The 13,150-nt window shown below is 42.4% G+C and overlaps 1 protein-coding gene across 5 annotated transcripts in view; it reads right to left on the reverse strand.

Annotated features, from left to right (window-relative positions):
• Positions 1–13,150, reverse strand: part of C5H4orf19 (chromosome 5 C4orf19 homolog) — an 82,163-nt gene that overhangs the window by 6,697 nt on the left and 62,316 nt on the right. For 3 of the 5 annotated variants that reach the window (XM_053251215.1, XM_053251216.1, XM_053251214.1), the window contains 3 exons: positions 7,754–7,811; positions 1,146–1,263; positions 56–109 (listed from right to left, as the gene is read on the reverse strand). In XM_053251215.1, the coding sequence (XP_053107190.1) occupies positions 56–87 (32 nt within the window). In that variant the 5' untranslated portion in view covers positions 88–109; positions 1,146–1,263; positions 7,754–7,811. Of the gene's footprint in view, positions 1–55; positions 110–1,145; positions 1,264–1,327; positions 1,981–7,753; positions 7,812–13,150 lie in introns of those variants that run through there. The other 2 variants (XR_008307519.1, XR_008307518.1) reach the window with 2 other exon arrangements.

Below are 13,150 nucleotides of genomic sequence, written 5' to 3' on the forward strand. Positions count from 1 at the left end.
TAAATAAACCCTTTTATTTTAGTCCTATCTCAAGTGATACTGTGGTTGGCTGTACCTTTGTATCATTTTACAGCACCTGCACCCCATCTGGATTCTTCTTTGTTAAGATCTGAAAAGACAGAGAGGAAACAAAGTGGACATGAGCAATGCTTCCCCACCCCCCATGCATTTGAAATGTAGCAAAATAAATAGGCAGTAGTTTTCTTGCTTGTTTTTTTAAGGTTTTGTTGGATTAAATAGAAAACTAGCTACTGTACTGAGAAATTTTGAAATTCTAAATTAATCCTTTACAGAACAGATTTTCTTGTTCGTCCTTTACAATGTCAATCAAATTTGAATGTATTTAAGACACTTCACCTTCAAAGAAAGATTTGCCTTCAAGGCAGTGGTTTCAGAACAATGTCCTGCCTGGTAGTGCCACTGTAACAATGGCATTGCCTTAAATCCAACTATAGTTAGTTGAGTGCCATTGAAATTAATGGGATAAGGTAGTTGTGACTAACCCCTACTAAATAAAATTGAAATGGTTCTTAAAACACAAGTGATGTTAACTGAGTTGGGGCCACTGTTTCAACAAATAGTTTACACACAAAATTTGTTTCTTTAAGAAGTTGATGGAGGTAGAAAGTAGGATAATGTAGGCTCATAGCAGGTTTTAACATTTCAGAGAACAAGAGTCTAATACAGCAATAGGAAATGAGCATCATCAATAAATACAAGTTGTGGGTCCAAATTAGACTTGGAAAAGAATATTCTCCTGCATTATTTAGAATAGGAGAGAATATTTCAGAGCATTATTCTACCCATTCTACAAATGCATTGGAGAATACCCTTTTACAAGTCTAATCTGGATAGTGCCCAATAATTCTTAAACAATCCAAATGTGAAATTGCTGATTTAGATTCTCCCCGCCACTACCATAAATGCAGGCTCTGTGTCAGAAAAAAGAAGGTAACCAATGTAACACCCATTTTTTTAAAAAAACGAATCTGGGAAATTTCAGACCAGTTAGCTTGTAATGTGTGTCCCAAGTAGATTGATTGATTTAATTTTATCTTTATTATGCTTTTGAGCATATAGAAGAACAAGGCTTGCTAAAAGAGAATCAGTATGGCTTCTACAAAGGTAAGTCCTGCCTTACTAACCATTTAGACTTCTTTGAAAGTGTCATGTGGATAAAGGTGATCTAGTTGATACTGTATAACTGGATTTGCATGAGATATGAGGCAAAGTCCTTTCATGGATTGGTTAAATAACAGGAAGCTGAGAGAGGGAATAAATTGAGAATTCTTATAAAAGGAGGAACAAAGATTCCCAAGGATCTGTATTGGGACCAGTGTGTGTGTGTCTTTTTATTTTTTTTATTAAGGCAAGAGATCGCAACATTTTACAAAGCATTTTAAAAAATCATTGCCTTGCAATAAATGCAACAAATAGAAAACAATATATGTGGGTTAATAGTATCTTGTACGTTAGTGCGCCATTACTGAATGAATAAAACAAATTTCTGCCAAAATATTTTTTTTTTACTTTCAAAGTTTTATGAGGTTAATTAACCACAAATACCAGCTTCCAAACATGATTATGACAGTTTACTCTAGACTGCAGGAATCTGTTTCTTCCAGACTTTGGCCATACAAAGCTTAACTGCAGTAAAAATGTAGATAAAAGGTAGATAATTAATTCAGAATCACATTTTCATACTTCCTCTCTTATATTTTATTTATTTATTTTATTTATTCAATTTCTATACCGCCCTTCCAAAAATGGCTCAGGGCGGTTTACAGAGAGAAATGACAAATAAATAAGATATATTTATCTATCTAAACACTACTGTGCTTGGATCATATGTTAATTTGTATACAAACATTTCTTCTATCACCACTAATATATCTTTCCAAAAGTTCACAGTTAATGGGCATGTTCTACAGGTGTGTAGGACATCTGCTCTTGCAGCCTTGCACCTCCAACAGTCTTCTGCTGGAAGATAAATGTTTTAATCAAGATGAGGTCAGGTAGTATCTATACTGCAGCTTATACACACTTTCCCTTAATAAGACATTGACAATTTGTTTAAGGTTATTTTCTTACAACCATTTCCACTCTTGTAAAATTGGTGTGGGCAGCACCTGATATCATTTATTGCTCTAATTAGTTTTAATTAGCATAATTTTCAGCAGAAGTTTATAGCAGCGAGTTACTTTATTCTCTCTCCTTCTGTTATCAGCAAATATTCTGCTTCTGTTGTTTTTTCAAAGCTGCCCATATTTATGTATTAACATGAATAACGTATCTCTAATTTGTAAATACTGGCAGATACCTGAAGCAAGGAACTGCATGTGGAAGGCTGTTGTGCTCGTGTGCAACTGATGCACTAAGCCTGGAGCTTGCATCCCAGCCTTGTGTTGGGCAGCTGTGGCACACCTCATTGGGGAACGTCTGCACAAGAGCACTATCGCACAATTCTGCAAATCCTTGTTGTTTTGAGCAACTAAGCCATCCTCTTGGGCTCGCGCAACTTTTCTTGTTCCACGTGTGTCTTCTTGCTCTGGATGTTGGCCATTGGTGAAGTGGTTTTGCATTAGATGTATGATTTCCTGATAGGATCTTATCCCCAGGGATGTCCCAAAGTTGGTGACAGGACAGGCCCCAGGACAGGCCACTGCCAGGTACACCTCCCCATGCTAGCCATGCCCCTTCCTTCGCATTAGCACGCTGACATGGGGGAAGGAGCAATAGAATGCTACCAACTTCAGCAGGAGTGGGGGAGTGGGAGGGAGGAAGGGATAATGGAGTGGGAAAACAAGGAGGTACCTGGAGACATTTGTTTGTTTGTTTGTTTGTTTGTTTGTTTGTTTGTTTGTTTTTATTATTTTTTCAAACTTTTATACCGCCCTTCCAAAAGGCTCAGGGCGGTTTACATTAAAACACCATTAAAATCAGTTAATAATTAAAACAAAAATTATAAAGCATAAAACAATGATTAACAATTAAAAACATCATAAAACAAACAGAACAATTTAAAAACAAGTTTTTAAAAGCTGAGAAAGCCTGGTTGAAGAGATGTGTTTTCAGGTGTTTTCTGAAAATTGCCAGAGATGGGGAGGATCGTATCTCAGCAGGGAGGGCATTCCACAATCTCGGGGCAGCAGCCGAGAAGGCCCGTCTCTGTGTAGCCACCAAACGAGTTGGTGGCAACTGGAGACGGACCTCCTCAAGTGACCTCAGCGGCCGGTGGGGCTCATAGCGATTATAGTGATTTGTGTCCCCTGCTCCATAATCTCTACATGCCTGCTTACCTCATCTTCTGTTAATAGGTGCATAACTTGGCAACAGTGATTTCTGACCCATTTAGAAATTTCATCTAATAGGGATACCTCTGGAGGGTCATTACTCCAGAATAGAGATGGACATGGAGAAAGGCCAGGGCCCAGTTTATCTTTAAGATGAAACCATCTTTTCAAGGAATTGGCCTTGAAACATTTGGCTGGGAGTTTGAGACTTGTGCTTTTCAACTTGTCCATGTATGATCAGTTAGGGGTAAGCAGCAGTGCGGTGGTCAAGCTTGCAGGTGAAACCAAGCTATTCAAGGTGCTAAAAACCAAAATAGGTTGTAAAGGGCCCCAAGAGGATGAGCAAAAAAGGTCGCCTATATGCTGATGGGGTGTGATCTGCCAGTAACTAACCAGGAAAGGGGTTATGGGGTTTTGGAAGACAGCTCAGTGAAAAGTTTAGTCCCGGGTAAGACAGCTGTGAAAAAGGTAGATTCCATGTGTGAGATCATTAGAAAAGGAATTGAAAAATAAGGCTTCTCATATCATAATGCCCTTACACTATGGTACAGCTGCAATTCTGCATGCTGTTCTGGTTTTCACATCTCCCCACCCCCCCTGCCCTGCGAAGAAGAAGAACGTTACAGAGCTGGAAAAGATGCAGAAGAGGGCAACCCAAATGATCAGCATGCTAGAGCACTTTTCTCATGAGGAAAAGTTACAGCCTTTGGGGCTTTTTAGTTTAGAAAAGGGCTGGTGAAGCAGCAGGGGTCAGGACTGAGGTACATAAACATGTAAATGGTGTTAAGAAAATGGATAGAGATAAGTTCCCTCCACTCTTGCAATACTAGAACCAGGGATCATTCAAGGAAACTAAGTGATGGGAGATCACACAGCCCATATTTAATCAATAAAATTCACTGCCAAAAGATGTGCTGATGGCTTTAAAAGGGAATTGGACATAATTACGGAGAAAAAGTCTTATCATTAACCAATGATAAGACTTTTTCTCCATAATTATGTCCAATTCCCTTTTAAAGGGAATTTTTTAAAGGGAATTTTTTAAAGGGAATTTTTACAGATCATGATGGCTATATGCCACCTCCTCGTTCAGTAGCAGTATGCCTCTGAATACTAGTCGGGAGCAACAGCTGAAGAGGGCTATGTGCCTTCCTCTCCTGTTGTAAGTTTCTCGGTGGCATCTGGTTGGCCGGTGGGGGAAACAAGATGCTGGATGAGCAAGACCTTTGGCCTGATGCAGCAGCTCCCTTATGTGGGAGGAAACATAGTTTTCAGCTGCAAGTGACACCTTATTCTGTTCTTCCTTGCATATGGAATACTGGGGGCATTCACATGCCCTACTGGGTGGGCGGGGGAAAGGCTTCACAAACCTTGCCTCCCCCCCCCCAGACGATCGTCCTATGCAGAGTGCGCTCCCTCATGACCTGTGCTGCTCTGTGCAGCGTGGAGCAGGGTGGATCACTCTGAGGCTGGGACTCGCAGTGCACTGGGGGATTCCCACAGGGGATGGGCACTCCAGTTGCCCGTCTCTGTGACAGAGCAAGCTGCAAGCAGCTCATGCTGATTCATGATCCCGGCAGCAAGGCCCTTAACCTCGGCTAAGAGGCTTTGGCGCTGCGGCACTGCTGGGATCTGCATGGATCCTGGCCGTTCTCACAGGCAGCCAAACCCAGGCTTGGCTACACTGGCTCCATCCGTGTGTGCATATGAACACATCCTGCTCCGGTGCTCCATTTCCCTCCTAATTATCCCCTCACATGCAGCAATATTTAGATTGTGTGTGAAGGGATGGTTTGGACCCCCGCCCACAATGCGATTAGAAGGGGAACAGCACAGTTTATGCCTCTAATTGTGTTTGGATGGGGCTGGCTTGGATGTATTGTCTGCACTTGTCCTTTGTACAAGATGCTAGGATGAGAGCCATCGACTACTACTTTTCTTAGAAGGCAGAGTTGTATATTTTATAAAATATAGTGTCAAGATGCTGTAGGTTAAAGAGGTGTTTGAGGAAGCAGAGTTTTGCAAGGTTAAAGTAGTGGATGAAAAATGAGGAAGTTGGTTGGTTATAAAGTGGGACAAAACTAGAAATGGAGGATGTTTCCTTTATTAAATATTAACTAGCAACATCCTGCATTCAAGCCCCAAAGCAGGAGTTGAAATTAAATATAAACCATTCCAGAGTTGTGTGAGGTGAGAAGCAGGAAAACCCACATCAAACTTCTGTCATCACAGTTTATGGGAGCTACATGCATTAAACATTCACCTGCTTTCATTAAATAGTTTCTGCTTGTGAAACTCGGAGATATTGTAACTATATTTTCAACAGAATTTTAAAAAACATCATGCAAATATGGGAGAGGAGACTGTTTTATAGTTTAAACAGCAAGTTGGTGTTGAGGAGCAGTATTAAAAGATGTAGACATCCAAAATACTGGCAAAGGTGTGCCATTCCTTGCTACCCAGAGGCTTTTGTCAGGAATGAATCGTGGAAGAGCGAAGACCTGCAGTGCTTAAGACTTCTCAACTTGGAAAACCAATCGTCCAGGGAATGTTTTGAAAATATATATGACTGTTTAGAGAGGTTCAAAACAAAAGGAGTTTTGAAGTGCTGGGCTTTTTCATACGCCTTGCCCTAAACTGAATACGTGGTCTTGAGTAACTATATATTTGCCTACAAGTTTATCATTTCCTGGAACTGCTGGGCCAACCTATTTTTTCTTCCCATCGTAAAGCTAACACCACACTTAGCATGACATCATCTCTGCCCAGCAGAGATGGAACTAGGCATTTGATGTTATGGACATCTTGCAACACAATCTCTGGCCACCTGCTTCACCCTTTTTGCTCATAAAAAACTTCCCAGAGCTAAGTCTGCTGTTCCTCACAGACATAAATTTGCTTTCCCAGTACTTCTGGTCATCCTAAGATGTGGACGGAGTTTATAGCTGGCAAGGCCATAATTTCCACTACAGAACCCAATTAAGGGCATATTTACACAACAGACTTGGGGGCCGAACTGCATAGTACATTACATGCATAGCAGTTTAACTGAGGGGGAAAGATATGTGGGTTTGCGGTTTCGATCAAGAATAGCTTTATACCATGCGGAGGTGGTGTACAGTTGAGTCCTTTCCTGCCACACTTAAGTGCCAAAATGTTTGTGTGTCTTGGAGCTTTAGGGACATGATTTCCTGTTGGAACTGTGGTGGTTAAATATCCAGTCCACCCTGCCCTCATGGTCCCTGAAAGTAATGACTGCTAATTAACTAAAACAACCCCCAAACATGTTTAATATAAAAAGTAGTTAAGCCCTTAAACTGGTTTAGTAGTCTTTTCTTCCACAGAAAGGGCATCTTCCCTGCGGAGGAAGGAGTGTTACGTGGCTGCTGAAGTTGATTCCCACTGCTGGTATTTTGTGGAACTCTGTAGCCCTTCACACCTTATGTTTAGCGCATGTACAATCTGTACACACAACAGAACTGTATGTGTGTACAGTTTACACATAATCGATGCATGTACAACAGTACTCTTCCCATCTGTAGTTTGTGTTTGAGGAGGCCGTGTACATTAATTCACACAAAAAAGATGTAAATGTGTACAGACTCTTGGGTATATACACACAACATAATATCCAAATAGGGCTTTAGCATATTTGCTAACTCTGCTTATTCGTCAGTTCTGACATTTAATCTCATAACTGTATTAGTGTTCACTCCAGCTGGAGTGAACATTTTGGGGTTTTATTCTCAGTTGTTGTTCCAGTGTGGAGGAGCACAGGAATCAGGAAGGGAATCTTCATGAACTCCACTGCCTATTAAGATCATTGGGGGAGGTCCGGTTGTGGTTGCCACTGGCTTTGGTGGCGACCCAAAACCGGGCCTTCTCTAGGGTTGCCTTGAGGCTCTGTAGCGCACTCCCAGATGAAATCAGAATCTCCCCATCTCTGGTGGGTTTTAAATGACTTTTGAAAACACACCTATTTTGTCAGGCTTTTAGTTTATAATATGTTAAGGTTTTTTTTAATGATAATCTTAATCTGTTTATATGGTTTTTAGGTTTGGATTTTATTAGATTTTAAACCACTCTGAAATTTTATATAGGGTGGTATATAAATGCCAAGAGAAAGTGGTGGGGGTGGAGAGAGGGTGGTGGCCAGAGGGAGAGAGCCGAGAATGAGGGGGGAGGGGGGGAGGAAAAAGGGACTAGAGTGCAGATGCTCTGTGCCTGGGCCAGCTAGTAACTGGGGGCCCGGGGGAGGGGAGGTGGTGGCTGGGGGGGAGGGACGGTGTTGGGGGGGGGAAGGGGGGAGAAAAAAGAAAAACTAGAGGTGCGGATGCTCTGCGCCCGGGCCAGCTAGTAAGTATTATTTCAGAATGCCAAACAGCTGAAACTGTAAGCAACAAAACACATTCTCCTCAGGCAGGTATCCATAGTAAAATGTAATCGAGTCATCTACTTACCAAACAATCAGTGGGAGTTGGGGAACCATGATTTTAGCTTCTGGTTGAGCAATGGCATCTGAAATGACAGTTATGTCATTTGATTAGGAGGCATCCGACTATTGCATACATAAGGTGATCTTCGTGCAGAGATTCCAAACTGTAAGCCAGGGCACATGAGCATGTCACAAAAGGTCTGAAGAGCGCCTTGAAAGATTGTCGCCATGTTAGATACATGCAGTCTATGCCCACTGGAATACCTAGCCATTTATGGGTGACAATGCCATCCTGAGATTCTCAGATACAGCCTAGGAATAGCTGCCAGGTACAGGGGCACCCCCCAAAGCATCGCAATAGTTTAGAAAGCACTCTCATCCCCACGGTGTCTGTAAGTGGGTAGGGATTTAAACTCACATCTGCTATAACCAATGACCTCTCCTACAGCACCCTGGCTGCTACAGAACTTTACTAATCATATTCATGAAAAAAGACAGGAGATGCTGAATTACATAAGCAAATATTTCAGGAGGATTTTGGAGAGTTGGGGAGACAATTGTGGTCAGCGCCAGAAGATGTCATAAGTAAACAAGTCAGTTGGAGGGTGAGCAGTTTGAGAGTTGATGCATTTTAAAGCTGTTTGTAAGTTTGAGAGATGCCTATGGCACCACTAACCATACTGTAAGACAAGTTCAGTGTTTGTCTAGTCTCGTGTCCTCGGGACCATTCCATACCAATTTGTATGCTGAAGAGCTCTTGTGTAGGGAGAGGACCCATGACTTTGCAGAGAAGGCCAGGATGCACAGGCTGTCATCCTGGGCTTCTGGACTCAGCTGTTACCCCCATGCAGAGAGTGTATTCTACTTCACGGAAGGAACACACCCTTGCAACTTACTATTGCAAGGGAAGATTGGGAGGGTGGCTAATCTCTCTTGAGGGAACTTTGTCTGCCATTCCTGACATTCTCATCAGAAGCTTATTCAGACTTCTTCACAGACCCTCAGGGTTGCCCAAAACCTAGTTTGAGAAATCAGTTGCGCTGGTCTGTTTTTGAGCCATGCAATTGCTGGAGGGGTTGGCATCAGGGGCGTATCTAGGGTGGGGCAGGCAGGGCACATGCCCCGGGCACCACTTGAAGGGCGGCGCCATTTCTTAAAATTTTTTTTAAAGGCTGCCGAAAACAAAATGGCCACAGCACATGCTCAAATGGCCTCTTTGAGGCCCTAAGCCATACCAGGCCTCACAGAGGCCATTTGAGCATGTGTGGTGGCCATTTTGTTTTCAGCTGCCATTTAAAAAAATATATATTTTAAAAAATGGCTACCACACATGCTTAAATGGTCCCTGTGAGGCCCTAGAGGCCAGCAGGGGGGAGGGGGAACCTTTGCAGATCCCCCCCAGCCTTTAGAAGCCCCCCAAAGGGGCTACAGGTAATTTTTTTTAAAAAAAATTAATATAAGTCATTGTACACATATTCAGATATGTGACTTGTATGTGACCTTCAGACTTGTATTTTCCCACTGATATTATGGTAAAGTTATCTGAAAGATGGGTGTCAGATGTTTGGACAATGGGCGCAATTTCAATGCTTGCCCTAGGCGCTATTTTCTTTAGATACGCCTCTGGTTGGCATGTGGTCTATCTGGCCTAGGATGGCCATCAACTTTGCTGCAAGGCTGAACTCCAAAAATATGTATCTGGAACATGCAAACCAGAGCCAGTTTGGATGTGAACCAATGCTGTGTAGCAGTACAGCCTGTCAGACTAGTATTCCTTGTAGTGGACATTACCAGCTTACTGTTGCCATATCATTTTACCTCTGGACTGTGTGTTCTCCTGTGCTGTTTTTTGTTTTCAAGGGACATGTTTTGCCACACAGACACGGGAACTACCAAAAAATGGAGGAGTAGTCCTAGGCTTTAACCTTTTCTCTACACAATGGTTTAGTTTTCTAGCAGCTGTTTGTCTTAATAAAACTTGTGTCTGAATCAGTGACACATTCCTCTGAACTGCATGGGATGCAACACTGAAATAAAGAAGTTTTGAATAGTTGAGTATTCTATTTCTAGCAGAATAAATACAATTTTAATTTTATTTAGCAGCTTATTCCTGTGGCAGCTTCACAGTAAGGAATTAAAAGGTGATGGCTGCTGCCTTTTGTTTATCTCCAGCACCCGGTATTCAGAGGTATACTATCTCTGAACATGGAGGTTCATTTAACTAAGCATTCTTGATAGATATACTTTTCACACCTTGTGCTCCTATTTTTCTCCTCTCTGCCATTGCAGGTAGAACATAATGGCTGCTATGCTCATATCATCTTTCAGGTGTTGTCAGAACCATGGGAGCTGATGTATGGTTGTAAGAGCAGTCACAGAGTTGTGCAAGAGTGCTGTGGTGTGAATGCCGGAATTACACTGATGGTAGCCTGTTGGAAATAATGGCCACACCATCACGCAACCATGACCATGCAATTACAGTGTTTGTGCAATTGTGATCTCACACAACTACATGAACGCTGCTGTTACTTGCACACTGCATTAACGCAGTATGTCAGCCACTATCTTCAGGGCAGCCCTCATACAGATCTGCAACTGAATCCTATTCTGAGCCATTGCTTGGCCTTTATTCCCTGCCTCATGAAGGAATAAGGGCCAAACTACACATAAATGCAAACGTGGTACTGAGGTATGTTTCCAAGGATAAGTGTCTTCTCCTCCCTCCCACAATCAAAAATAGCTGCATGGGGGAGGGCAAACCTGGCTGGAACTGGGGCATACAGGCAGGCACAGATTAATTCTGTCCCGATACCTTGTTTTTCCACTGAAAATTGTCCCTGAACTGTGTTTGCCACTGAAAGTTGAAGCAATCACTGCTTCAGTGGCAAATTGCCACTTCAGAGGATCAATTTTGGCAATTAGCATAGTAAGCTCTGAAAGTACTATCTAGAAGCAACTTAAAACTTGTTGGTTTCTCAGATGGAAGCCATATAATGCAACGGCATGACTCAAGTGCACCGGAGTCCGGAAAGACAGCTTGGTTAAGGATTAATGACAAACTGTCTATAGCAGTCCTGCTCAACTTAGGGGCCCTAGTTGTTTTTGGACTACAACTCCCATAATTCCCAGACACAATGGCCAATAGCCAGGGATTATGGGAATTGTAGACCAATATCTGCAGGAGGGCTGAAGTTGAGCAGCCCTGGTCTATAGTAATACCTTCCACAGCTGATAGCTCATACTGACACCACATAAAGCTTGAGGGTCAATGGCATGGCAGTTGTACATTGGGCTGCCATGTTGCAAACTGACCATTAGCAGCTATTGTTGACTCCAGCCCCTCAGGCTATTGGACATTGTATTGCAGAGATATGCAACAGTGGGGAATCTCTTGAAGGGCAAGGGTACAATACAGATGGCCTTATTTGCACAGCATTCTTATGCAGGCCAGTTAGATATTCAGCTAGAGGAAGTAGCTTGTCATTTTTATGCTACAGTCTCAGCGTTAACTGGAAAGAATGAGTGAGCAGATACTTCAGAAAGGAAAACAGGGTGAGGATACACATACACTCTGAAAAAACTAAGGTAACACAATTTAAACGTTTCTACTCATTTACATATACATTTTTGGAACTGACTGCAACCTGCAAGCCCATTTTAAAGCAAAATCATTTACTGTGTCCCACATCCAAAATATATCTGATATGCAGAAACATATCCCTTTTGTTTTAAATTGGGAATTACAGGTAACACCATGTAGACCCCACAAAGAGTAGCATATTTTCCATAGCATGGTAGTCAGTTATTGATTCTGCAAACACAATTAGTTGTGAACCCCTATCTCACAAATTCTAAAGGGCATGTGTGTATTATACTTAAAGATTTGCTTATTAGAAAAATGTTATGTAGCAAGCTGATTTGTACTTGGAGCTATAAAAACCAAGAATGGTATTTTCTAGGGATGTGCACAAATCAATTTTTTTGATTCGATTTGTACCAGAACTGAATGACCCCTGATTTGTTTTGGGTCTGCCCCCCCATCACCTCAGATTCTATTTTTACCCAAATTTTCTGAATTGATTCAGGGCAAAAAAGGGGTTCTGGTGGCAAAAGAATAGGGTGGGTGGTAGTGCCCAATAGGTGGAAGCTACCACCCAGATTTCAAAGAAATTGGGCAAAGGGGGGATTTTTTCAATTTTTTTGAAGTTGGCTTTTAGCTTTCCCACATAAAGAAATAATCGGGATTTGAGCAACCTTATAACTCCACGTGGGGGGCACCAAGGTGCCCAGAGCAGGTTGTGGTGGGTGGTAGTGCCCAATGGGTGGAAGGAAGCTACCACTCATATTTCAAAGACATGGGGCAAAGGAGTGACTTCTAACAATTTTTGGAATTTGGCATGTCTTTGTGGCAGATTTGGGGCCGAAAAGGGTTTCCAGGGGCAGAAGGTGGGTCAGGTGGTAGTGCCCCAATGGATGCCTACTACCACCCAGATTTCAAATAAATTGGTGAAAGGGGTGATTAAAAATATATATTTTGAAGTTGGTGTGTCTTTAAGCTTTCCCCACATAGGGAATAATGGAGATTTCAGCAGCCCCATAACTCCACTTGGGGTCACCAGGGTGGCACACAGCAGTTTGTGGTGTAGTGCCAACCAACCCCAAAACCACAAGCCCATGGGGTACTGAGTTTTGTTTTTTCCCCAATGTCTGAGGTGTTCTGAGAGTAGATTCTCTGGTAGGAAATGACAGTGGATTCTTTCTAACTTCATTCACCATTTTGCACCAAAGAAGATTATGAATGAACAAAGATGAACCGTGATAGGGGTTTCTAAGGGAATTTGGGTAGTAGCTTCCCATTGGGCACTACTACCCAATGCACTATGGCCACAAAATGGAGGTCCGAATCCCCAAATGTTTTGGGGTCTGAATCTAGGTGATTTGTTTTGTACCCACATCTGGGCAACTGAGCACAGGGGTGATTTGTTCTGTTTACAAATCACCTGAATCAGCTGGATTTGGGTACAAATTGTTTTGTACCCGAATCGATTCACACATCCCTAATATTTTCCCTCACAGGAGAACATTTTGAGAACTAATGTAAATCGCATGTAAAAGTTTGCTTTAAGAAGATATGTTCTGAAATTTCTTTTAAAATGGGAGTTGCTTGATGGCTCCAGATTTTCGGGCGGGGTGGGGATGTGTGCATGTGAGTGTGTATTTTAAAAGATGTTGGCTAACATGATGCACAGTGCTACAGTTCCGTAATGCTACACCCCAGGGCTTCTGTGGAGGTCTAAGGCAGACACATCACTGTACAGAAGCAGTGGTTGCAGAAGCTGCATTTCCACAGGGTTCCCCATAGTCGCTAATGGGGGAACCTGTAGAAACGGTGGTTCCACAACCTCTGCTTCTGAACAGCACC

Source organism: Hemicordylus capensis, chromosome 5 (genome assembly GCF_027244095.1).
Source record: "Hemicordylus capensis ecotype Gifberg chromosome 5, rHemCap1.1.pri, whole genome shotgun sequence".
NCBI classification, from domain to species: domain Eukaryota; kingdom Metazoa; phylum Chordata; class Lepidosauria; order Squamata; family Cordylidae; genus Hemicordylus; species Hemicordylus capensis.